Source organism: Pseudophryne corroboree, chromosome 7 (assembly GCF_028390025.1).
Source record: "Pseudophryne corroboree isolate aPseCor3 chromosome 7, aPseCor3.hap2, whole genome shotgun sequence".
NCBI lineage: Eukaryota > Metazoa > Chordata > Amphibia > Anura > Myobatrachidae > Pseudophryne > Pseudophryne corroboree.
In genome coordinates, this window is record NC_086450.1 from 194,171,734 (window position 1) to 194,199,428 (window position 27,695).

The 27,695-nt window shown below is 47.0% G+C and overlaps 1 protein-coding gene across 1 annotated transcript in view; it reads left to right on the forward strand.

Moving 5' to 3' along the window:
* Positions 1-27,695, forward strand: part of USP37 (ubiquitin specific peptidase 37) — a 221,160-nt gene that overhangs the window by 161,868 nt on the left and 31,597 nt on the right. Inside the window, exons 13-17 of the mRNA XM_063933910.1 lie at positions 13,909-13,988; positions 14,081-14,245; positions 14,349-14,417; positions 16,370-16,514; positions 22,271-22,523. Coding sequence (XP_063789980.1) covers positions 13,909-13,988; positions 14,081-14,245; positions 14,349-14,417; positions 16,370-16,514; positions 22,271-22,523 — 712 coding nt within the window. The remainder of the gene's footprint in view (positions 1-13,908; positions 13,989-14,080; positions 14,246-14,348; positions 14,418-16,369; positions 16,515-22,270; positions 22,524-27,695) is intronic.

Sequence of the window (27,695 nt, forward strand, 5' to 3'; positions counted from 1 at the left end):
CAGGGCGCTGGGGGGGGGGCGCCCTGAGACGCAATAAAAAACACCTTGGATGGCAAAAAATGCATCACATATAGCTCCTGGGCTATATGGATGCATTTAACCCCTGCCAGAATACATAGAAAAACGGGAGATAGGCTCCGCCCCCTTATCGGCGGCCTTATCTCCTCAGCACACTGGCGCCATTTTCCCTCACAGCTCCGTTGGAGGGAAGCTCCCTGTCTCTCCCCTGCAGTCACTACACTACAGAAAGGGTTAAAAAAGAGAGGGGGGGGGCACTAATTACGCGCAGTATTAAAGATACAGCAGCTATAAGGGGAAAAACACTTATATAAGGTTATCCCTGTATGTGTGTATATATATATATATATATATAGCTAGCGCTCTGGTGTGTGCTGGCAAACTCTCCCTGTCTCCCCAAAGGGCTAGTGGGGTCCTGTCCTCTATCAGAGCATTCCCTGTGTGTGTGCTGTATGTCTGTACGTTTGTGTCGACATGTATGAGGAGAAAAATGATGTGGAGACGGAGCAGATTGCCTGTAATAGTGATGTCACCCCCTAGGGTGTCGACACCTGAGTAGATGAACTGTTGGAAGGAATTACGTGACAGTGTCAGCTCTGTATAAAAGACAGTGGTTGACATGAGACAGCCGGCTACTCAGCTTGGGCCTGTCCAGACGTCTCATAGGCCGTCAGGGGCTCTAAAGCGCCCGTTACCTCAGATGGCAGATATAGACGCCGACACGGATACTGACTCCAGTGTCGACGGTGAAGAGACAAATGTGACTTCCAGTAGGGCCACACGTTACATGATTGAGGCAATGAAAAATGTTTTACACATTTCTGATAATACGAGTACCACCAAAAAGGGGTATTATGTTCGGTGAGGAAAAACTACCTGTAGTTTTCCTGAATCTGAGAAATTAAATGAGGTGTGTGATGATGCGTGGTTTTCCCCCCGATAACAACTGATAATTTCTAAAATGTTATTGGCATTATATCCTTTCCCGCCAGAGGTTAGGGTGCGTTGGGAAACACCCCCTAGGGTGGATAAAGCGCTCACACGCTTGTAAGGGCTCTACCCTCTCCTGAGATGGCCGCCCTTAAGGATCCTGCTGATAGAAAGCAGGAGAGTATCCTAAAATGTATTTACACACATACTGGTGTTATACTGCGACCAGCAATCACTCAGCCTGGATGGGCAGTGCTGGGTTGGCGTGGTCGGATTCCCTGACTAAAAATATTGATACCCTAGATAGGGACAGTATATTTTTGCCTATAGAGCATTTAAAAGATGCATTTCTATATATGCGTGATGCACAGCGGAATATTTGCCGACTGGCATCAAGTCTAAGTGCGTTGTCCATTTCTACTAGTAGAAGGTTATGGACACGTCAGTGGTCAGGTGATGCGTATTCCAAACGGCATTTGGAAGTATTGCCTTATTAAAGGGAGGAGTTATTTGGGGTCGGCCTTTCAGACCTGGTGGCCACAGCAACAGCTGGGAAATCCACGTTTGTACCCCAGGTCGCCTCTCAACATGAGAAGACGCCGTATTATCAGGCGCAGTCTTTTCGTGGACAAGCGGGCAAAAGGTTCCTCATTTCTGCCCCGTGACAGAGGGAGAGGAAAAAGGCTGCAGAAATCAGCCAGTTCCCAGGAACAGAAACCCTCTCCCGCCTCTGCCAAGCCCTCAGTATGACGCTGGGGCTTTACAAGCAGAATCAGGCACGGTGGGGGGCCCGTCTCAATGAATTTCAGCGCGCAGTGGGCTCACTCGCAAGTAGACACCTGGATCCTTCAGGTGATATCTCAGGGGTACAAATTGGAATTCGAGACGTCTCCCTCTCGCCGTTTCCTAAAGTCGGCTTTACCGATGTCTCCTACTGACAGGGAGACAGTTTTGGAAGCCATTCACAAGCTGTATTCCCAGCAGGTGATAATCAAGGTACCCCTCCTGCAACAGGGAACGGGGTATTATTCCACACTGTTGTGGTACCGAAGCCGGACGGCACGGTGAGACCGATTCTAAATCTAAAATCTTTGAACACTTACATACAGAGGTTCAAATTCAAGATTGAGTCACTCAGAGCAGTGATTGCGAACCTGGAAGAAGGGGACTACATGATGTCTCGGGACATCGAGGATGCTTACCTTCATGTCCAAATTTACCCTTCTCACCAAGGGTACCTCAGGTTTATGGTACAGAACTGTCACTATCAGTTCAGACGCTGCCGTATGGATGGTCCACGGCACCCCGGGTCTTTACCAAGGTAATGGCCGAAATGATGATATTCCTTCGAAGGAAGGGAATTTTAGTTATCCCTTACTTGGACGATTCCCTGATAAGGGTAAGATCCAGGGAACAGTTGGAGGTCGGTGTAGCACTATCTCAGGTAGTGTTGCGGCAGCACGATTGGATTCTCAATATTCCAAAATCGCAGCTGGTTCCGACGACTCGTCTTCTGTTCCTAGGGATGATCCTGGACACAGTCCAGAAAAAGGTGTTTCTCCCGGAGAAGAAAGCCAGGGAGTTATCCGAGCTAGTCAGGAACCTCCTAAAACCGAGCCAAGTCTCAGTGCATCAATGCACAAGGGTTCTGGGTAAAATGGTGGCTTCCTACGAAGCAATCCCATTCGGCAGATTCCACGCAAGAACTTTCCAGTGGGACCTGCTGGACAAATGGTCCGGGTCGCATCTTCAGATGCATCAGCGGATAACCCTGTCACCAAGAACAAGGGTGTCCCTCCTGTGTTGGTTGCAGAGTGCTCATCTTCTAGAGGGCCGCAGATTCGGCATTCAGGACTGGGTCCTGGTGACCACTGATGCCAGCCTGCGAGGCTGGGGAGCAGTCACACAGGGAAGGAATTTCCAGGGCTTATGGTCAAGCCTGGAGACATCACTTCACATAAATATCCTGAAGCTAAGGGCCATTTACAATGCTCTAAGCTTAGCAAGACCTCTGCTTCAAGGTCAGTCGGTGTTGATCCAGTCGGACAACATCACGGCAGTCACCCACGTAAACACAGGGTGGCACAAAAAGCAGGAGGGCAATGGCAGAAGCTGCAAGGATTCTTCGCTGGGCGGAAAATCATGTGATAGCACTGTCGGCAATTCCGGGAGTGGACAACTGGGAAGCAGACTTCCTCAGCACACGACCTCCACCCGGGAGAGTGGGGACTTCACCCAGAAGTCTTCCACATGATTATAAACCGTTGGGAAAAACTCGACAGGTATTGCGCCAGGTCAAGGGACCCTCAGGCAATAGCTGTAGACGCTCTGGTAACACCGTGGGTGTACCAGTCAGTGTATGTGTTCCCTCATCTGCCTCTCATACCCAAGGTACTGAGATTGATAAGATGGAGAGGAGTAAGCACTATATTCGTGGCTCCGGATTGGCCAAGAAGTACTTGGTAACCGGAACTTCAAGAGATGCTCACGGAGGATCCGTGGCCTCTACCTCTAAGAAGGGACCTGCTCCAGCAAGGACCCTGTCTGTTCCAAGACTTACCGCGGCTGCGTTTGACGGCAGGGCGGTTGAACGCCGGATCCTGAAGGAAAAAAGGCATTCCGGATGAAGTCATCCCTATCCTGATCAAAGCCAGGAAGGATGTAACCCCAAAACATTATCACCGCATTTGGCGAAAATATGTTGCGTGGTGCGAGGCCAGTAAGGCCCGACGGAGGAAATTCAACTGGGTCGATTCCTACATTTCCTGCAAACAGGAGTGTCTATGGGCCTGAAATTGGGGTCCATTAAGGTTCAAATTTCGGCCCTGTCAATTTTCTTCCAAAAAGAACTAGCTTCAGTCCCTGAAGTTCAGACGTTGTAAAAGGGGTACTGCATATACAGCCTCCTTTTGTGCCTCCAGTGGCACCTTGAGATCACAATGTAGTTTTTGGGTTCCAAAAGTCACATTGGTTTGAACCACTTAAATCTGTGGAGTTAAAATATCTCATATGGAAAGTGGTCATGCTGTTGGCCCTGGCCTGGGCCAGGCACGTGTCAGAATTGGCGGCTTTATCCTGTAAAAGCCCTTATCTGATTTTCCATTCGGACAGGGCGGAATTGAGGACTTGTCCTCAGTTTCTCCCTAAGGGGGTTTCAGCGTTTCACCTGAACCAACCTATTGTGGTGCCTGCGGCTACTAGGGACTTGGAGGACTCCAAGTTGCTAGACTTTATCAGGGCCCTGAAAATATATGTTTCCAGGACGGCTGGAGTCAGAAAATCTGACTCGCTGTTTATCCTGTATGCACCCAACAAGCTGGGTGCTCCTGCTTCTAAGCAGACTATTGCTCGTTGGATTTGTAGTACAATTCAGCTTGCACATTCTGTGGCAGGCCTGCCACAGCCAAAAATCTGTAAATGCCCACTCCACAAGGAAGATGGGCTCATCTTGGGCGGCTGCCCGAGGGGTCTCGGCTTTACAACTTTGCCGAGCAGCTACTTGGTCAGGAGCAAATACGTTTGTAAAATTCTACAAAATTGATACCCTGGCTGAGGAGGACCTGGAGTTCTCTAATTTGGTGCTGCAGAGTCATCCGCACTCTCCCGCCCGTTTGGGAGCTTTGGTATAATCCCCATGGTCCTTACGGAGTCCCCAGCATCCACTTAGGACGTTAGAGAAAATAAGAATTTACTTACCGATAATTCTATTTCTCGTAGTCCGTAGTGGATGCTGGGCGCCCATCCCAAGTGCAGATTGTCTGCAATACTGGTACATAGTTATTGTTACCAAAAAATCGGGTTATTGCTGTAGTGAGCCATCTTTTCTAGAGGCTCCTCTGTTATCATGCTGTTAACTGGGTTTAGATCACAAGTTATATGGTGTGATTGGTGTGGCTGGTATGAGTCTTACCCGGGATTCAAAATCCTTCCTTATTGTGTACGCTCGTCCGGGCACAGTATCCTAACTGAGGCTTGGAGGAGGGTCATAGGGGGAGGAGCCAGTGCACACCAGGTGGTTCTAAAGCTTTACTTTTGTGCCCAGTCTCCTGCGGAGCCGCTATTCCCCATGGTCCTTACGGAGTCCCCAGCATCCACTACGGACTACGAGAAATAGAATTATCGGTAAGTAAATTCTTATTTTTCCCATGTGAGCCATAAAGATGCACGGAGTCCAAAGGCTCATAGGGATGAGACTAAAGGGCTTGCAACACGTGTCAAATCCCACGTCGCACTGGGGAAGAATAAAGGGAGCCTGAAACGCTGAAGGTGGCACTTTTCACTAAAAAAAAAAAAAAATCCACCACACAATACTGACAGGAATAATACTTTTACAGGAGGAGAGCTGAAAACAAGACTAATCCTGCTTGTCAGAAGGAAAAACACTGGATACACAGAAAACCATCGGATTCAAGCGACTCAAAAAAATGCCAGTCAGAATAGGCCCACCACACATACAATAATAAATCCTCACAGAGGACAGTTTTCCAAGAATCCAATACAATCCATCAGGAAGGTTTGACCCTTGTCCAAATGGAAGGACTTGAGTCACCAAAGTATGGAGTGACTCACCAACTGGGAAAGAGTTGGCATGGGAGATGAAGGCGAGAGCGGTTCCAGCAAAATGGAAGTTCCAAACGCAGGGGTACTCCACTATGTCGAAGGTGGACAATATAACATTTGCAGATAGTTAGATTTGGGTGTGTTATATTGTCTCTGTGCAGGGTAAGTACTGGCTGCTTTATTTTTACACTGCAATTTAGGTTTCAGTTTGAACACACCCCACCCAAATCTATCTCTCTGCACAAGTTATATCTGTCCCCCCTGCAGTGCACATGGCTTTGCCCAACTGCTAACAAATTTGCTGCTGCGATCAACTCTGAATTATGCCCTTTGTTCTTACATTTCAGTAAGTGAGGTTGGCCAACCTCCATACAGACATTGGGTCACTGGAGTCACCTGACCATTCAACAGGAATACACTTAACGCAGTTAAAATTTACCATGGCTAATGGACTGTCCCGGGGCTATCCTATTAACCCGGATGTCGGCACATTTTGGGGATTTGGTTTTGCCAGCCTGAGGAAGTTGGAACCAAATCGCCGATTAGTAAATATTATTTCTCTAACGTCCTAGTGGATGCTGGGGACTCCGTAAGGACCATGGGGAATAGACGGGCTCCGCAGGAGACGGGGCACTTTAAGAAAGAATTTGGATACTGGTGTGCTCTGGCTCCTCCCTCTATGTCCCTCCTCCAGACCTCAGTTTGAATCTGTGCCCGGACGAGCTGGGTGCTGTTTAGTGAGCTCTCCTGAGCTTGCTATAAGAGTATTTTGTTAGGTTTTTTTATTTTCAGGGAGATCTGCTGGCAACAGACTCCCTGCAGCGTGGGACTGAGGGGAGAGAAGCAGCCCTACTCTCTGAAGATAAGTCCTGCTTCTTAGGCTACTGGAGACCATTCGCTCCAGAGGGATCGTACACAGGATCTCACCCTTTGTCGTCCGATTCTGGAGCCGCGCCGTCCCCCTCGCAGAGCTGGAAGACAGAAGCCGGGTGAAAGAAGCAAGAAGACTTCAAAATCGGCGGCAGAAGATTCCAGTCTTCAAATTGAGGTAGCGCACAGCACTGCAGCTGTGCGCCATTGCTCCCACACTAAACCCACATACTCCGGTCACTGTAGGGTGCAGGGGGGGGGGGGGGCGCCCTGGGCAGCAATTAGGACCTCTTGGCAAAAGTTGGGCATATATACAGTTGGGCACTGTATATATGCATGAGCCCCCGCCATAAATTTACACAGAAACGCGGGACAGAAGCCCGCCGCTGAGGGGGCGGGGCTTCTTCCTCAGCAGCGCCATTTTCTCTCCACAGCTCCGCTGAGAGGAAGCTCCCCAGGCTCTCCCCTGCAGATTCACGGTAGAAGAGGGTAAAAAGAGAGGGGGGGCGCATAAATTAGGTGCAAAAACACTATATACAGCAGCTACTGGGTTAACACTAAGTTACTGTGTGATTCCTGGGACATATAGCGCTGGGGTGTGTGCTGGCATACTCTCTCTCTCTGTCTCTCCAAAGGGCCTTGTGGGGGAACTGTCTTCAAAAAGAGCATCCCCTGTGTGTGTGGTGTGTCGGTAAGCTTGTGTCAACATGTTTGACGAAGGCTGTGTGGAAGCAGAGCGGGAGCAAATGAATGAGGTGTCTCCGCCGACGGCGCCGACACCTGATTGGATGGATATGTGGAAGGTTTTAAATGATAATGTTAATTCCTTGCATAAAAGGTTGGATAAAGCTGAAACCTTAGGACAGTCGGGGTCTCAGCCCATGCCTGATCCTATGTCGCAGAGGCCGTCAGGGTCTCAGAAGCGCCCACTATCCCAAATTGTTGACACGGATACCGACACGGATTCTGACTCCAGTGTCGACTATGATGATGCAAAGTTACAGCCTAAATTGGCTTAAGCTATACGTTATATGATTATAGCAATGAAGGAGGTGTTGCACATCACAGAGGAAACCCCAGTCCCTGACGAGAGGGTTCATATGTATGGGGAAAAAAGGCAGGTGGTGACCTTTCCCCCTTCACATGAGCTAAATGAGTTATGTGAAAAAGCTTGGGAATCTCCAGATAAAAAACTGCAGATTTCCAAACGGATGCTTATGGTGTATCCATTCCCGCCAACGGACAGGCTACGCTGGGAATACTCCCCTAGGGTGGACAAAGCTCTAACACGCTTATCCAAGAAGGTGGCCCCACCGTCACAGGATACGGCCACCCTAAAAGATGCTGCGGATAGAAAGCAAGAGGGTACCCTGAAGTCCATTTATACACATTCAGGTACCTTATTAAGGCCGGCAATTGCGTCGGCCTGGGTGTGTAGTGCTGTAGCAGCATAGACATACCTTATCTGAGGATCTTGATACCTTGGACAAGGATACTTTATTAATGACCCTGGGGCATATAAAAGACGCTGTCCTATATATGAGAGCTGCTCAAAGAGACATTAGCCTACTGGGCTCTAGAATAAATGCAATGTCGATTTCTGCCAGAAGGGTCCTGTGGACTCGGCAATGGACTGGCGATGCCGACTCAAAAAGGCACATGGAGGTATTACCTTACAGGGGTGAGGAATTGTTTGGGGAGGGTCTCTCGGACCTGGTCTCCACAGCTCCTGCTGGAAAGTCAAATTTTTTGCCATATGTTCCCTCACAACCTAAGAGAGCACCGTATTACCAAATGCAGTCCTTTCGTTCACAAAAAGGCAAGAAAGTCCGAGGTGCGTCCTTTCTTGCCAGAGGCAGGGGCATAGGAAATAAGCTGCACAACACAGCTAGTTCCCAGGAACAGAAGTCCTCCCCGGCTTCCACTAAATCCACCGCATGACGCTGGGGCTCCACAGGCGGAGCTAGGCCCGGTGAGGGCGCGTCTCCGAAATTTCAGCCACAAGTGGGTTCACTCCCAGGTGGATCCCTGGGCAATAGAGATTGTGTCTCAGGGATACAAGCTGGAATTCGAGGAGATGCCCCCTCACCGATACCTCAAATTGGCCCTGCCAGCTTCCCCCTTAGAGAGGGAAATAGTGTTGGCTGTAATTCACAAATTGTATCTTCAGCAGGTGGTGGTCAAGGTTCCCCTCCTTCAACAAGGAAAGGGTTATTATTCGACCATGTTTGTGGTACCGAAACCGGACGGGTTCGGTCAGACCCATATTGAATTTAAAATCCCTGAACATATACCTGAAAAGGTTCAAGTTCAAGATGGAATCGCTCAGAGCGGTCATCGCAAGCCTGGAAGGGGGGGATTTTTTGGTGTCTCTGGACATAAAGGATGCATACCTTCATGTCCCCATTTATCCACCTCATCAGGCGTACCTCAGATTTGTGGTACAGGATTGTCATTACCAATTCCAGACGTTGCCGTTTGGTCTTTCTACGGCACCGAGAATATTTACCAAGGTAATGGCGGAAATGATGGTGCTCCTGCGAAAGCAAGGGGTCACAATTATCCCATACTTGGACGATCTCCTCATAAAGGCGAGGTCCAGAGAGCAGTTGCTGATCAGCGTAGCACGCTCTCGGGAAGTGTTACAACAGCACGGCTGGATTCTAAATATTCCGAAGTCGCAGTTGATTCCTACGACTCGTCTGCCCTTCCTGGGCATGATTCTGGACACAGACCAGAAGAGGGTTTATCTCCCGATGTAGAAGGCTCAGGAGCTCATGACACTGGTCAGAGACCTATTAAAACCAAAACAGGTGTCGGTGCATCACTGCACGCGAGTCCTGGGAAAGATGGTGGCATCATACGAGGCCATTCCCTTCGGCAGGTTCCATGCGAGGACCTTTCAATGGGATCTGTTGGACAAGTGGTCCGGATCACATCTTCAGATGCATCGGCTGATCACCCTATCCGCCAGGGTGTGTCTCCTGTGGTGGCTGCAGAGTGCTCACCTTCTCGAGGGCCGCAGATTTGGCATTCAGGACTGGGTCCTGGTGACCACGGATGCAAGCCTCCGAGGGTGGGGGGCAGTCACACAGGGAAGAAATTTCCAAGGTCTGTGGTCAAGTCAGGAGACTTGCCTTCACATCAATATCCTGGAACTAAGGGCCATATACAACGCCCTACGTCAAGCGGAGACCCTGCTTCGCGACCAATCAGTTCTGATTCAGTCAGACAACATCACCGCAGTGGCTCATGTAAACCGCCAAGGCGGCACAAGGAGCAGGGTGGCGATGGCGGAAGCCACCAGAATTCTTCGCTGGGCGGAGAATCACGTAAGCGCACTGTCAGCAGTGTTCATTCCGGGAGTAGACAACTGGGAAGTAGACTTCCTCAGCAGGCACGACCTCCACCCGGGAGAGTGGGGACTTCATCAAGAAGTCTTCACGCAGATTGCAAGTCGGTGGGAACTGCCACAGGTGGACATGATGGCATCCCGCCTCAACAAAAAGCTACAGAGGTATTGCGCCAGGTCAAGAGACCCTCAGGCGATAGCTGTAGACGCACTAGTGACACCGTGGGTGTTCCAGTCGGTTTATGTATTTCCTCCTCTTCCTCTCATACCCAAGTTGCTGAGAATCATAAGAAAATGAGGAGTGAGAACAATACTCATTGTTCCGGATTGGCCAAGAAGGACTTGGTATCCAGATCTGCAAGAAATGCTCACAGAGGACCCGTGGTCTCTGCCTCTAAGACAGGACTTGTTGCAACAGGGCCCCTGTCTGTTCCAAGACTTACCGCGGCTGCGTTTGACGGCATGGCGGTTGAACGCCGGATCCTAGCTGAAAAAGGCATTCCGGATGAAGTTATTCCTACGCTGATAAAGGCTAGGAAGGACGTAACGGCTAAACATTATCACCGTATATGGCGAAAATATGTTGCTTGATGTGAGGCCAGGAATGCCCCCACGGAGGAATTTCAGCTGGGCCGTTTCCTTCACTTCCTACAGGCGTGAGTGACTTTGGGCCTAAAATTGGGTTCCATTAAGGTCCAGATTTCGGCCCTGTCTATTTTCTTTAAAAAAGAACTGGCTTCTCTGCCTGAAGTGCTGACGTTTGTAAAGGGAGTGCTGCATATTCAGCCCCCTTTTGTGCCTCCAGTGGCACCTTGGGATCTAAACGTGGTGTTGAGTTTCCTGAAGTCACACTGGTTTGAACCACTCAAAACCGTGGAGTTAAAATATCTCACGTGGAAGGTGGTCATGCTATTAGCCTTGGCTTAGGCTAGGCGTGTGTCAGAATTAGCGGCTTTATCACATAAAAGCCCCTATCAGGTTTTCCATATGGACAGCGCAGAATTGAGGACCCGTCCACAATTTCTGCCTAAGGTGGTGTCATCTTTTCATATGAACCAACCTATTGTGGTGCCTGTGGCTACTCGTGACTTGGAGGATTCCGAGTTACTAGATGTGGTCAGGGCTTTGAAGGTTTATGTAGCCAGAACGGCTGAAGTCGGGAAAACTGAGTCGCTGTTTATCCTGTATGCATCCAACAAGCTGGGTGCTCCTGCTTCAAAGCAAACTATTGCTCGCTGGATCTGTAACACGATTTAGCAGGCTCATTCTGCGGCAGGATTGCCGCTGCCAAAATCAGTAAAAGCCCACTCCACAAGGAAGGTGGCCTCTTCTTGGGCGGCTGCCCGAGGGGTCTCGGCATTACAGCTTTGCCGAGCAGCTACTTGGTCAGGTTCAAACACTTTTGCTAAGTTCTACAAGTTTGATACCCTGGCTGAGGAGGACCTTGTGTTTGCTCATTCAGTGCTGCAGAGTCATCCGCACTCTCCCGCCCGTTTGGGAGCTTTGGTATAATCCCCATGGTCCTTACGGAGTCCCCAGCATCCACTAGGACGTTAGAGAAAATAAGATTTTACTTACCGGTAAATCTATTTCTCGTAGTCCGTAGTGGATGCTGGGCGCCCGTCCCAAGTGCGGACTTCTTCTGGAATACTTGTATATAGTTATTGCTTGCATAAGGGTTATGTTATAGTTGCATCAGGGTTGATCTGATGCTCTGTTGTTCATACTGTTAACTGGGTAAGTTTATCACAAGTTATACGGTGTGATTGGTGTGGCTGGTATTAGTCTTGCCCTGGATTCCAAAATCCTTTCCTTGTACTGTCAGCTCTTCCGGGCACAGTTTCTCAAACTGAGGTCTGGAGGAGGGACATAGAGGGAGGAGCCAGAGCACACCAGTATCCAAATTCTTTCTTAAAGTGCCCTGTCTCCTGCGGAGCCCGTCTATTCCCCATGGTCCTTACGGAGTCCCCAGCATCCACTACGGACTACGAGAAATAGATTTACCGGTAAGTAAAATCTTATTTTCTGCGGCTACAAAACTCATTACCATGGCTTTTTCGTGTATCCTGTGTGTTTTCATGTGAAAATGGGTAATTGGTTACACAAATAATGGGCTGTAGTTGGATAGCCTGATAATGCCAATCGGACAAAAATCTTTTTATTTTGTGTCCCCAATTTCCGTGGGTAATAGGATATCCCCCCTTAACATGATCAGTCAGTTCCTGCCTTATACCACTTTTCCACTAGTTTAAAAAAAATGGGTTTCTGCACGGGGGCGTGCATAGGCCCAGGTTTTCTGGTAGTGGGAACGGATTCCTCAAAAAAAAAAAAAAAAAAGTTTGAGTGACCCGGGAATCCTACCGGGCAGCTACCAGGGTCGCACCCAGGAATGACCCAGGTAAGGGTGCAGTGTAAACGGGTTACCCGGATCATATGACCCGGGACACATTTACAGCTTGCCTGGAGCCTTTAACTCTCTACCCTGTCCCGCCTCTGATGCTGCCTTGCACAGTTCTGTAAATGCTGGGACGACAGGCCTAGCTCTCCCCATTGTATGTTAAATATGGAAGGTTTGCAGGTATAGGCTGACTATTCCAAAGGGCCCTAGGCCTCTTTGCTTAGCTACTCGCTCTCCTTAGGGCTCCTCTTGAGGTAAAATAGTAAAGATTTTCGCACAACACTTAAGGAGAGCTGTCGGTACCTTTTTACACAGCATATAAGCAGTTACTATCAAGCTTTCCTTTAATGCATTTAAGAATCAGAATCCGTCTTTACTTTCCTCCTGTTGCTCTCTAAGAGGTTTGGCAATATTTAGTTCAAGTGACAGGTTAACCTCTGATGACTGGGACACTATACTCTCCTGACTGGAAATAGGTTGATTTAGGTCACCCAGCCCACGGAGTATTCTTGGACTGTACTTTTAGATTGTAACTGCACAGACTGTGCTCCAGGAGTTGAGAAGCTGCGGCAGAGACTGACTTTGTTCTCTACTCTCCCAGTCACCCTCCACAGATGGCGGGAAAGGGACTTTTACAGTAAGTGGCCTGCTTGGAGCTGCAGACATTTCTCTCCATGAAGTAGAGGGTTTTGTTTTGTTTTTGTTTTTTAATACTTTTAATACAAAAGAAGTTCTGTGGTACAAAGATGACAGTGGGGACAGGTTTGAGAGGCGATCTATGCTTAACATAACTGGAGAGACTTTCTGAAAGGCGTCTCAAAATCCACATACCCTGTGGGTTATGATGCACGTTTTCAGGCCAGAATTCTGTGTACTATGTAATAAAAGGTTTGTGCTTTTCAGTGTTTTCTGCAGATGTGTGGTGTTAGGATAAAAAAAAAAAAAAATCAGTCCTCACATTTAAGGTGTAATTTTAATAACTTTTATAAACGTCCCAATGCTACCTTTTATCATAATTTTTGGCGATGTCCTAAGATCATTAAAATGGGGGGCTAAAGTTATGAATTACATTAATCTCATTTCCACAGTCTATTTCCAGCTGCCTTGCTATGTGCTAACTTCTCTAAGTGGCAACTAGGTATGAATGATAGTGAGTAGGCCTTTGCTGACTATAATTGTTACGGTAGACAAAAAATTATTCTGTGTAATTGGGCTTCCTCTACCCCTCCTTTTTTTTAGAAGCGGTTAAGTCCATAATGCTTAAGTCTTTACTACAATAAGCAAGCCCTCTTTCCGGCTTTTATACAAAATATAGACCATTTCTTGAATCACATAATGCTGGGTTATGTGCGTGGTCTTTGTGGGCTGCATCATATTTCACACTTTGTTGTGTAATCACTGAAATGGATCCACAAAATCACGTGAAATAATTATTATTTTTGGGTGGGGGGGGTTGTGTCGAATTATGACTCTTCTTGTTTCTGTATGATGTACTGTTTTCTTACTTTTTGACAATAATAGTTTTCTTTTAAAACAAAAAACATGATTTAGTAAGGTTCCTAATGCATAAAAAAAGTTTCACCGTATTTAATAAGCAGGATTACATTTTTCTTTTCCATTAAAACATTAATGCAAAAATATAATTTTTTTTTATTTATTTCTATGTAAACACTTGATTGGTGTTTACATTGTCTCCTAATAAATTCTGAGAAGTTTTAACAAAAGTTAAAAGGAAATAAAAAATCATGTTTCATTAATGTAAATTATGCCCTATTCACAGAAGGAAGACCTTGAATATTCCTGTGAAAAGTGTAATGGAAAGTCCGCTGTTGTAATGCACAAATTCAGCAGATTGCCCAGGCAAGTGAATTTGGTGCTGTGTGGCATCCTTGGTGAAAGAAATCCACATGAAGTAATTTGTCCTGATAATTTTTTTTTTTGTGTGTGCACAGGGTTCTAATCCTTCACCTCAAACGATACAGTTTCAATGTGGCTCTTGCGCTTAATAACAAAGTTGGCCAACAAGTGATCATTCCGCGGTACCTTACACTGTTATCACATTGTACAGAGAATACCCGAACTCCTGTGTCTCTGGGATGCAACACACCTGCTACATTGTATGTTCAATCTATGAAGTCTTTGTTTTGACTTTCACATGCCTTATATATCCTCATACACTTATGTATTGTTTCTCATACATTTATTCTCCCCCTGTTGCAGAAGCTCCCGTCCACTGAAAGCATCTCAGATGGTGAATTCTTGTACTTTTGGAAACTCCACTACACTTAGGTGTGTACGCATTTAAAAAAAAAATCTGATGTGCATATTTTTTTTTTATTTTTTTTATAATTCTTTAATTGAAATGGTAATTCTAAACAAGAGTAAACACAAAAAAAGAGCAACAAACCCAATATACAATGTTTAAATCTAGTAGTAATGAAAAGAAGTCAGGCGACAAATGAACAGGAGAGGGGAATAGTGTCTGGTATTTTGTGACCACCCCCCATCACATGGTGATACGACACAATAAGCATCGATAAATAGAAAGTAAACACCAGCAAAGGGGGTGTAAAGAAGCAAAGAGGAAACATTTGCTGCCCATGGGTCCACGTAAGAGGGTAAAACTCAAGGGTACGTGGATGTACGTAACGCAAACGACCAAGGAACCCAAACTTGGGTATAAATATGTCCTCGATCATGAAGGACATAAGTTATGTCCTCCATGGCCACGACATGGGATGGGGGGATAGGAGTTGGGGGGCAGCACAACAAAAACATCCAGGCATCTTTTGGTACCGAAGTTTTTAGGATAGGATTCAGGAGGCCTTGCACCAAGTCCCAGAAGGGATCATAATCCGACGGGTACATCATTATATGGATCATAGTACCTCCTGAGCCAAAACCTCTCAACAATCAGGTAAGGGAGACTAGAACATTTTACGAAGTCTCTCAGGAGTATAATACCAGCGGTAATAGATTTTGCAAGTTGCCTTTTATTTTGGTTGCAATTGAGCTCTTGGCTATCCCCAGTCTCATGTCGTTCCGTGATTCATCATCTGGAGGAGGTCCAAGGTCCTGTTCCCAAGCAACTTCATGGAGCGCAAATAAGAAAGGGTTGTGTCTAGAAGGGGATACGGTAATTAGGTCGACCACTATTGGTCGACAGGGTCATTAGGTCGACATGAACAAGGTCTACATGAGTTTTTACCACATTTTTTTTTTCTTCATTTTTTAAAAAACTTTTCATACTTTACGATCCACGTGGACTAAAATTGGGAATAGTAACCATGGCAAGCTATGCGAGGGGACATGGTGCAGTAATTGGGGTTCTCCGACGCTTTACGAAGAAAACGGCACCTAAAAAATAAATAAAATAAAATGTCAACCTATTTCCATGTCGACCTTGTTCTTGTCGACCTAATGACCATGTCGACCTAGTGACCCTGTTGACCAGTAGTGGTCGACTTAATGACCCATACCCGTCTAGAAGGAGGACATAAAGCTGGGAAATCAAGCCTTTAGACAGGGGACGATGTACACACAGATTCTCAAATGGGGCGTTCAAAGAACATAGAGTGAGGGTAAGGGGTGAAAAATTTAGAATTTGAAGGAATTCAAAAGGATTAAGTATCTGTGATGGGGTTTTCTGTTGTGATTCAGGTCAGGTGATTGAGCTTGGTTTGAATAATCAGCGGGGAAATTGAAACCCCATACAAGTCCAATTACGGAAACTTGTGGTAGAAGTTTCAGGAGGAAATGGGTTTGTGCCAAATAGGGATCAAGGGGGATGTTGAGGTAAAATTGAGTACAAATGCCAGAGTTCAGTATTACATTTAATTGTGGGGATCGGTGTGCAGGAGATAAAATGCACATCAGATGACTAATAGACTATTATGTGGACCTGTCATCTGGTCTTCTGGAGTGTGTTGGTTTTACAATATAGTGTCTTGAATTTGATTTGGCATGCTATGCTCTTGGGAGGTTTTTTGTTTTTTTTACCGAGCCTGCATATCATGGAGAGGAAGCTAAGCATGGCTACTAGACTTCTCTACACTTGTTCCCTGCCTCACTTCCTTTTAGATAGTTCTGTGCAGAATGAAAAGGGCAAACACTGTCCTGCGTGAAGAGTATTCTGTGTATCGCCTGTTTCTTTGCTTAGCAAAGAGTACATGATGCAGTGTAGCAACATATAAACGGTAATACTAGAGTGAAACTTAAAAAATAATTACTTTACTGTTTAGAAAACAGAGCTTTAAATCTGCAAGCAACTTGTCCATCTGTCTGGATTCTGAAAGTGAGGATGAGCACCTGAAGAGGAATGTAGTTCTCAGCCAGAGAACAAGTCACAATATTGTGAAAGAGCAGCAACCCGAAGACCAGGACAAGGTGAGAACTACAGAGCACCTCAGTAACCAAGTTTAAACTACTGTAGTGGAAGGGGAATGTCTGTAACCACTTAACTGACAATTTATTTCACCAAAAACCGCTCCGAAATTGTCAGGGTTTTTTATGAGTGAATTAGGTGAAGAACATGACTTTAACCCTATCCAAAATGATTTTAGTAAATATCCCCCCCCCCAAACATCGAAACATCGACCGAGAACATCACGACCATCGGAACATTGCGGCTTTCATTTTGAAAGCCAGGACAGCCTGCAGGTATACAGGGGGGGGGGGGGGGGGGGGGGGTTTGGGGGTGGCTTGGGAGGGTTCCGTTACACTCCCCATCGGCTGCCATTGTCTGCAGCCGCTGGAGGGGGGATCCTGCCGTGCTGACCGATCAGCAGTGATCGGCAGCATGGCAGACACAGGGGGGAGAGTGCAGGGAGGCAGAGGGACCTTCCGGTCCCTCTGATAGCAGTAGCGGAGGGAAGTTTATCTTCCCTGCCACTGCTAACACTCTCTTGGGTAAATGTATGAAGCAGCGATAAGAGTGGAGAAGTTGCCCATGGCAACCAATCGGCATTGACATAGCATTTATAATTTGCATACTATAAAATTATACAGAGCAGTTGATTGGTTGCCGGGCAACTTCTCCACTGGCTCACTTCTCCACACTTATCACTGCTTCATACATTTAGCCCTCTGACTGGTTGCATCCCGTGCGACCAGGTCAGATAGAGCACTTGCTGGTGTGGTCGCATCTGATGTGACCATGCCAGGCAAGTGGTTAATGTACACCTGTTACATAAAGGTCTCAGATAATTGATTTAAGAATATAGCCTTTAGAACCTAGTTAATTAAAAGGAATGTTTCTAAAACTAGATTTAGAGTCAGGTTTTTGTATATCAATACAAAACATATTTTATTTCTCTAGCATCCATAAGGGATACTGGAGTTCACTTAGTACGATGGGGTATAGATTGGGTCCAAAGGAGCCGGTGCACTTTAAATTTCTTCAACTGGGTGTGCTGGCTCTTTCCCTCTATGCCCCCTTGCCCCCTCCCACAGGCAGTTTAGAAAAAAAGTTCCCTCAGGAGAGGATGCACACAGATGGTGGTTTGTTTGTATTTGTTTCTTTTAAAACTTTATTATTTTCTGCATGCTGTTTGGGCAACAGCATACCTGCACCGTGGGGTGGGGGTGGGGGGGGTTACTGGTCTCTTCAGGCGTCAGCCGCTTCCCCGCTGCAGGACCACCGTCCTGAGAGATTGTTGCACAGCGAACCACTGCGCCTTAGCTGTCGCAATCGCAGCACGCCAGACACCCCTAACAGATGCCTGAAGGTGGTGTGGCGAGTACAAACCGGGGACCTCGCTAGGGGGGGTCCCTAGTTTTTAGCTGCTGCCCAAATGCAGGGGCGGCATACGGAGACCTCCCTGGGTGGATCCGCTATAGCCCCCTGCGTACGCTGGCCAGCGGTAGTGAAAACAAGTATACTTAGAGTTTTGCACTCTGTGGGAGACATTGCCAGTATAAAAATCTACATAGCTCCAGTGCGATTACAGGGGGCGGAGCTTCCTTCAGAGCGAGACCAGTGGTATTTTGGCGCCTTCCTGTGCTTACAGCTGCAGCAACAGGCACACTCGGGATACGCAGGAAAAGTGGTACAGGGGTGTAGCAAAGGGCGAGAGCCGCTATTGTACACATTGTGTGTCCTGATAAGGACAAAAACACTGGTGTTATGCTGTGTTAAAACAGCTTGCAGTCTTACTGGGGCTGCTTAGCTTAGGTGTGCTGTTCCTTCCTGTGTCTCCCCCTCACATACAGTAAGGGCAGGCTTGCTATTATATTACTTGTCTGTGTGTATGTGTATATAAGTATGGTCTACTGTAAACATGGTAAAGCATCAACTATGCAGTGTATGTCACACCAGATTCTCTCCACCTGGCTCCATATCATGTGAACAATGCAGCCACTCCTCACAACTCAGTGAGGGGGCTGGGCGGGAGGGTCAAGAGCCTTCCTGGCTAGGTGCCATAAAATCCATGGGGGGATACCAAAGAGGGAAAGCACCCCCCCCCCCCCCCCTTTCTGTCTGCTATAAAATCCATGATGTCAGATATGTCATCTCGTCTCACTGCTAATACTCAAAAAAGTCTACAACTGCAGCAGGCTGTTGCAGTCCTAGCTGCAAGGGCAGATGTTCAACAGCCTCCCCCTCTCTAGATCAGGGCCACTAAAACATGGGTTACCTGTTTTTACTCTCAGAATCTGATGAGGAGATGCAGGAAGAGGGGGTGGAATTGGATCCTGTTACTGGGGATTCTCCTTCTGCACAGGGTATTGAGCCCCTCATACTTGCTATACGGGATGTGTTAAAACTCCCTTGAGGCAGTTGTTTTTCTTGACACAGAACAAACTCAGTATCACTTTCCCTGATTCTGCAGAACTGGATGACCTGTTTAAGTTAGCCTGGAAAAATCCAGATAAAATATACCAAGTGACAAAACAGTTTTCGCACTCTTTCCCATTTGCTCCTGAAGGCAGGAAACCCTGGGAAGAACCCCCGGCTGTTGACGCATCAGTCTCTTGCCTATCTAAAGAGGTGGTACTGCCAGCTCCGGGCTCCTTTTACCATAAAGAACCCTGGGGATAGACTTCAGAGTAATCTCTATTTTTCTATCTACACAGAGGCTAGTATATTACGAAGACCCGTCATAGCAGGTTGCTGGATGACTCATGCCATTCATACGTGGGCTACTCAAATTCAAGAGGGCCTGTCAGGAGATATGTCCCTGGTCACTACGGTGACTCTCCTAAAACACATTCAGGACTCTGCATGCGTCCTTTGACTCTCAAGGAGGTAGGCAATATTAATGCTAGGACCACTGCTATGGCAGTGTCGGCACGGAGAGCTTTGTGGCTGCGTCAGTGGATATCGGATGCAGAGTCCAAGCGCAGTGTAGAGTTTCTTCCTTTTTCAGGGAATTGGCTCTTCGAGGGTTGAGTTGGATACGTGGATTTCCAAGGTTACTGCGGGAAAATCCACGTTCCTCCCCTCTGGGGCTCCACCGGCTAGGCGTTCCAACCCGGGGCTGCCTACTCAGTCCTTTCGATCTGCCAGGTTCAGATCAAGAGCCAGAGGCGCCCTCACTGCGGCGAGAGGCACCAGAGGTAGTACAAGAAAGGGGACCTTGAGGTGGGAGCTCGACTGCATTCAGCCGAGTCTGGGAAAGTTCCTGCCAGGATGCCTGAGTAAGAGACCTCTTTTCTTGGGGCTACAAGCTGGAGTTTGACGGTGTTCCTCTCCAACGATTTTTCAAATCAAGCTTTCCAGTTTTGGAGGATTCACGAGTTACGCTGCAACAGGCCATGCAAAAGTTGGTCCGGTCCCAAGTCATTGTGCCAGTGCCATTACAACAACAGGGAAAGGGATACTACTCCAACCTGTTTGTGGTACCGAAACCGTGCGGTTCGGTAAGAACCATTTTGAATCTAAAATCCTTGAACCCTTACCTAAAGGTTTTCAAGTTCAAGATGGAATCCTTGCGAGCAGTGATTGCGGGTCTGGATGAACAGTTCATGGTCTCTGATATAAAGGACGCTTATCTCCATATTCCAATTTGGCCGCCTCACCAGGCTTACCTGCGGTTTGCCCTGCTGAATGATCACTACCAGTTGCAGGTGCTACCCTTCAGACTGTCCACAGCACCGAGGGTCTTCACGAAGGTAATGGTGGAAATGACTGTCACAACATGAGTGGATTCTCAATTTGCAGAAGTCCCACCTGGAGCCTACTCAGCGGCTCCTGTTCCTGGGAATGTTTCTGGACGCAGTAGTTCAGAAAGTATTCCTCCCAGAGGACAAAGCAATGATGCTTCAGGAAATGGTCAGGGCGTCCTACGGCCAGCTCAGATATCCATCCATATTTGCATTCGATTGTTGGGAAAGATGGTAGTCTCATACGAGGCGATCCAGTACGGAACGTTCCATAGCAGAACGTTTCAATTGGATCTCTTAAGCAAGTGGTCCGGATCGCACCTACTGATGCATCGGATTATACGGTTATCACCTTAGGCCAGGATTTCCCTCCTGTGGCGGCTACAGTCCTCAAACCTATTGGAAGGTCGTAGTTTCGGGATTCAGGATTGGATCCTCCTCACAACAGATGCGAGTCTGAGGGTATGGGGGACTGTCACTCATGAGCTCAGTTCCAGGGCAGGTGGTCAGCCCACGATGCCCTACTTCCAATCAACATTCTGGAACTTTGGAATCTACAACGCTCTGCTTCAGGCCTCTCCTCTGCTCCGGGATCGAGTTGTTCATGTTCAGTCGGACAACTCCACGGCCGTGGCTTATATCGGTCGACAAGGAGGGACAAAAAGCAGGGCCTGCATGCGAGCAGTGTCAAGGATACTTATCTGGGCGGAAAGAAATGCAAGACCAATGTTGGCAATCTTCATTCCGGGGGTGGACAATCTTAGTCGTCACGATCTCCACCCGGGGGAGTGGGGCCTACACAAGCAGGTGTTTCAGATTATCAGTCTGTGGGGCTGCCAACAAATAGACATGATGGCTTCTCGACTCAACAAGAAGCTTCCATGGTATTGTTCGAGAACCAGGGACCCTCAGGCGAGGGCAGTAGATGCACTGACGACGCCTTGGCCTTACCAGCTGGTCTACCTGTTTCCTCCGATTCCTCCAGCTCCTCAGGGTGCTAAAGCGAATTAGGAATCGGAGTCCATGCAATTCTGATTGGCCTCGAAGGGTGTGGTACGCGGACCTTCTGGACATGTCCGTAAAAGACCCTTGGCCTCTGCCAATGAGAAGAGATCTTCAACAAGGACCATTCATCTACCCGGACTTACGGCGACTTTGTTTGACGGCATGGAGGTTGAGCGGAACATCCTAGCTCACAAAGGCCTTTCCAAAAAGGTGATTGCAACTATGGTACAGGTCAGAAAGCCTGACGTCAAACATTATAATCATATCTGGAAACGATATGTCTCTTGGTGCAAGGAGCACACACATCCTCCCGCGGAATTCAGCCTGGGACGTTTCTTACGTTTTCTGCAGACTAGTGTGGATATGGGCTTATGTCAACTCTACAAGATCAGTGGGATTTTCCTGGGCGGCTGCTCGTGGTGTCTCGGCCTTGCAACTATGCAGAGCTGGTACCTGGAAGGGGAAGAACACCTTTGTGGCCAAAGAGAATACCCGATTTGGGCAGGCGGTGCTACAGACGTCTCCGCACATTCCTGCCTGTTCTGGAAGCTTTGGGACGTCCCCATCGTACGAAGTGAATCCCAGTATCGCTTATGGATGCTAGAGAAAAATAGGATTTTAAATACCTACCGGTAAATCCTTTTCTTAGTCCATAAGGGATACTGGGCGCCCGCCTCAGTGCGTTGACTTTTCTGCACATTGTTTCTTCTATATAAGTTTACCTGTTCAGCTGTTACTGTTTAGTTGCTGGTCAGTTTGTTTTGGTATGCTGGTGTGTGAATCTCACCACTCGTTATGTTCCTTCTCTCAAGTCGGTCCATTCTCCTTCGGGCACTATTTTACCTTTAACTGCCTGTGGGAGGGGCATAGAGGGGGGAGGAGCCAGCACACCCAGTTAATTTTTTTTTAGAGTGCACTGGCTCCTTTGGACCCCATCTATACCCCATCGTACTAAGTGAACCCCAGTATCTCTTATGGATTACGAGAGAAGGTTTTACCGGTAGGTATTTAAAATCCTATTATTTGTACAATAGAAATCCCGAGTGGAAAGTGCAAAATGCTCAGATCAGGCAGATGGAAGCTTTGAGGAAATGAATGATGAGGAGCTGGTGGCTGCTGTCCTGGAAATGAGCAAAAAAGAATTTTCACCATGGCTCGCAGGCAAAGATGAGGAGAAATGCGCAAGCAGTCCAGACACCGGCTTTGGAGGAGATGATGATCTGCAGGAAAATGCTGAAAGTATGGAAGTGTTAGAGGAAGAGACACTGACTGCTGTAAAAGAATCTGGTATGTATAGTAAGAACTAACTGGCTATGCTGCGTTTTTCTTGCAGAATAAATTGATCATGGGATTTTTTGTGAAATCTTGTTCTCCGAAGTCTTTAGTGGCACTTGCAGATTTAGAGGACCATACAGGAGTTCAGTATTCCAATTAAAATCTATACAGATTCAAACTAGTCCCCCTTTTAATTGTTAATCTGTAAGGAAGTCCTCTAGTTTGTGTTCGTCCACTAGGGGGCACAGGAAGAAGTACGTTGGGTATAGATGGTGAGGGAGCGAGCAGGCACCAAAGGGTTACATTTTTTGTACCCAGCATGCCTCGGTCTCACTTGACCCTATACCATGGCCCAGGCCTGACCGTTTTTTCCTTTGCCAGCAGGATTGGGCACCATTTTGTGGGAGCTGGTAAAACTCAGCCCCCGGTTACTTACTATAGAAAAAATTAAAATATCCAGCAACGGCGGTGGTAGCATCGGCACCCGAGTTGGAGACATCCATCGCTAGGGATCCCTACAAGGCAGCACACACTTCGGGTGCGGCAGCAGGACCTTCCCTGATGCTGGGACAGTAAGTGACCGGCTCCCTGCTTACAGGAACTGCAACGTTGCAGCTATTCTCCCCTCTGGTGGGAGATAGCGAAGAGCACTTGCGGTGGGGGCCCAGGGCACATGCCACAGGTCACTGCAGGGTACCTGGTGTTAATTGCACTTGAGGGGTAGGTGAGCCTAGCCTGTAGCCAAGAGGGTTCTCAAACGCTGTCTTCAAGGCACTCCAAGGGTCCAGGTTTTAAGTTTATCCACGCTTGGCCACAGGTGACTTAATTAGTACCTCAGTCAATTTGATTTACCCATCCGTGCTGAGCCATGGATATACCTAAAAACCTCGACCATTGGGGTGCCTTGAGGTTTGAGAACATCTGCTTTAGCCCTTTCCCTGCTCCTGAGGCTTGCTTGGAGCCCAGGCTAACTGCATGCTTCAGGCAAGCTCCTCCCTCAGAACACTGGGCAGCCATTTTAAGCACATTGCTGCACCAGCTTTGTACAGAGAGGGAGACTTGAGCTCTGTCTCCCCTGTACCTTGCTCCTAGTAGCCTGGCCCTTTGCTAATCTCCTGTCTTCTATCCCCTGCTGGACAGTTGAGTATTAATACCCACTTTTCTTGTGCATTGTGAGTTCTGTGTGCATGTAGGTGTGCTTGTGATCCTAAATGACACACACTTTATAGGAACAGCATGTGGTTGGTGCCTTGTTAAACATCGATAGTGTATATCACTCATTGATATTTTTTGTAGCTGCTGCACTTACTATAGTTAGGGCCAGCTTTACTCTCTTGCACTCCAGCCTTTATTCACACAGCTTCTGTCTGTGTGGGAGGTTTATTTTGGTGAACATGCCTCCTAAAGCCAGGGCTGACAAGGTCACTGCACCAGTGCCTCGTGCTTGCAGAGTCTGTGTCAATATTCTCGCCACAGGATCCAGACATCGAGGGCCTGTGTCCGTTACTTAATCTTGGACTTCCACGTACGTTAACACAAGTAATGTCCCAGTTGGTAGACTGCCTGTCTACTCCTCTGCCTGCTTTACTTGCTGCAGCCTCATGCTCACCCGTAGTCGGCGCAGGACCAACGGAGTCTGCCAAATCTTACACTGCTGAGCCGCCGTGGATGCAATCAGTGCAGGGCTTAGCGGACATCTCAACCCTCTGTGCAGCAGCTCCTGGATAGGTCAGGTGTGTCGGCGCAGGCCAGTAACACAGAGTTCCACTCCCTTGTTAGAGGAGGGCTCTGAGCCAGAATCCCTTTCGGACCAGGAGTGGCCGCTTCAGCGTTTGGAGTCATCTTCGGTCCCTGAAGATTCCATGTCCCTGACTGACGTAGAAGCTTTGGTCAGGGCAGTTAGAGCAGTACTTCAGATTGAAGATACCGACCAGTCTCCTCAAGACAAGGCTCCACTTTTTAAGCGTCAAAAAATAGCTCTGTTTCCCATATCTGCTCAGCTGGAGGACCTTCTGGAGGTAGCTTGGTATCAGCAGACTAAACGTTTGCAGTTATACGAGAGCATGGCTTCTTTTTACCCTGTACCGCCTAAGGAAAGGTCCAAGTGGGAATCTCCCACTCTAATGGATGCGCACATGGCATGCATAGTTAGGTCCTCCGTATTCCGCATACCTCTTCACTCAGGGATCCAACGGATAGGAAGCTGGCAAGTTTCCTTAAATCGGCTTATACTTATGCGGGCGCCATGACTCGTCCTGCCTTATCAGCCTGGATAGCTAAGGCTGTTTGAGACTGGGCAGTGACGCTGGAACGTGGACTGACAGGGCAAAAGTAGGAGAGATGCTTGCGCATATCTTGGATATCCAAAAAGGCAAGTACCTACCTTGGTGTGGTGGCCATACATACAGGAGTTTTAACATCCAAGGTTTCAGCTTCTCCGGTTGCGGCCAGGTCACTCTGGCTACATTACTGGCGCGCGGACGCCAACTCCAAAGGCCCTTGACGCACTTCCTTATGCAGGCGATACGCTGTTTGGTCAGGAACTGGACAAGATAGTCTAAGACTGCTTATTTGCCTTCACCTACACCATCTTGAGCCAAGACTACATTTCGCTCCTTTTGTCTGCAAGGCAGAGTCAAAGGTCATGCGTCCTCTAGATATCTACCTCTGTCCAGGGGCTCTAAGCCCTGAACTATGCAGCCCTGGCCTACTAGACATCTGGCTCCCAAGCAGCCCGAAAAGCCCAGCACGTGACTGGGTGGGTCAGCTATTGGGAGACCCCATGGTGGGAGGCGACTTCTGTCTTTTACTCCTAGGTGGATAAGACACCACAACGGATGCATGGGTCAGAGGTGTCATCTCTCAGGAATATGCACTGACATTTCGGAGACGTCTTCATCTGAGGTTCTTTTGCACATGACTTCCACAGGTGGTGATGATGATGCTGATGATTTTATTTGTATAGCACTCTTTCTCCAATAGGAGTCAAGGCGCTTAACAGATATATAGCATAATATAGTACAGAAACAGCACATAAGTGATAATATATTATCAGATAGCGCATATAGCTGTATATATATCCATTTTATTACATATAAAATAAACACATGCACATATATATATAAAATAAAAAGATAAAAACTCCCCCTACTGCAGCAGAAAGAACCTTATTTGAATGGACACTTCCACTATATCCAAATTAATAATTCATAATAAAGGAATATTCCCAATGTAAAGTCCCGATCAAAGTAATCAGTCCGGAATTGAAAGAACTGATGATTTTTACCGTTTTAGTACAGCTGTGAGCATTTGCACATGCTCTTCGAGATCTCTTTATATATCAGCCGAGCGGCCGGCTTTCAACTCCCGCTGTTAGTGCCGCAGACGGCCAGGTACATTTGATGTTGAGCCTTATTGTCCGTACATACAGGACTTGTATGTCCACTCCCGCTGTGCTTATAGGGCCAAATAGCAAAAGTGTCCACTTTACTCACGGCCAGAAGCGTGCCTGCTTGTCATCTGTGGACCGCCCCCCGTTGTCGATAGCTGTCACAGTCGGGAGACAGCACCTTTCCTTAGTGCGGGATGCACCGGAGAATCTCATAAGATAGTCAGCTTCCAAATAAACGGTAGTTGTAAAAGATGATGGTAAGTTTATACCGCTGGCATCAATGTAGGAGGACGTCAGTAAAGGGTAAGCCCCAGTCCTTACGCGTTTCTCCGCAATTGTAGGTATGCGGTTTCGACCGAGGATAAAACGGGGCTGTCCTGCATGATATTTAAGCTTCAGGGGACCAATCACATTGTAAATTACCTGCATAGTCACACCTGAGTAATCACTAATTATATCTCACATGTGCTTAATAGCTTTCAATCCCATAACGACCAATATAATATAAAAATCATAATCTTACAATATAAATATATAAGGTGGACTTATTATATAACTAATACAGATGCAATAAAATACTTTCTACAATTTCTAAAATTTCTAATCATCGGAAGACAGAGGTGATGGCACACACTCACTAATTACAATCAGAGACAACAAGTCTATAAAGAACCCCTATCCCTTGCATAGCCTCCACTATAGTCTAGTGGTCTAAAGCTCCGCGTTATTACACACAAGGTCCCGAGTTCAAATCCCCATCGCACCCACAGTAGGCTATAACATTTAATATTGGTTTCTATTTTTGTTTTTATTCATCCATTATATATAAAAATATATATAAATAGAGAAAGAAGAGAGGAGGGAGAATAACCAATTATTTAACCCGCACTTGGGAATCATCTGATGTTATTGATCTCCATATTTTCATTTAAACCATCGGGCACCAAAGTGCCCAGATTGAAAATCCAGAATGCTTCCCTTGTGCATATCTTATTGAACCTGTCGTCACCTCTAGGAGTAGGGGCCACAGATTCAATACCCTGTATTGTTAGCAAGTCAACATTGCCATCATGATGATGAGTTACGTGTTTGGACACACTATGATAAACATTCTTCTTTAGGACATTTCTTCTATGTTCGAGAAACCTGATATTCAGGCTCCTAATCGTCCTCCCCACATACTGTTTTCCACATGCGCAACTTATCAGATAAATGACATATGTCTGCTGACAATTAATAAAAGTCTCAATGCCAAATTCGAGTCCAAGTGCTGCTGGTTTTCTTAACCAATAATTGTGCGCTGGCCTGAAAAAAGCTGGGAGATAGGTGGTTCTTTAAATTCCTTGCCTTTTGAAATATTACCCTTGCCGAATATCCTAAGCAAGGGTTAAGAACTTTGTCTAATTTCAGAAGTCCAAAGTTTTTCTTTATAATTTTCTTAACATCCTCTGTGTATGCATTAAATTTTGTTACAAAAGGCATAATCTGGTTGTTATGCTTTTCATTTGATGCTCCCGAATGGGTGGTCGTAGAGAGGAGAGAACTCCTCTCTCTTGTAGCCACCCTTTCAAGGGAATCCTCCAAAAGTTTCCTAGGGTATCCCTGGTCAAGAAATGCACGTGTAAGAACGTTAGATTGTTCCCGAAACAACATTTCTTCATCAGTGCAGTTACGTTTCATCCTAAGATACTGTTCCATAGGTATGTTATCCTTACATTTATGGTGATGACAACTGCCATAGTTTAAAAAACTACTGCAGTCCACCTCCTTTTTGTAGGTCTTAGTGACCAACT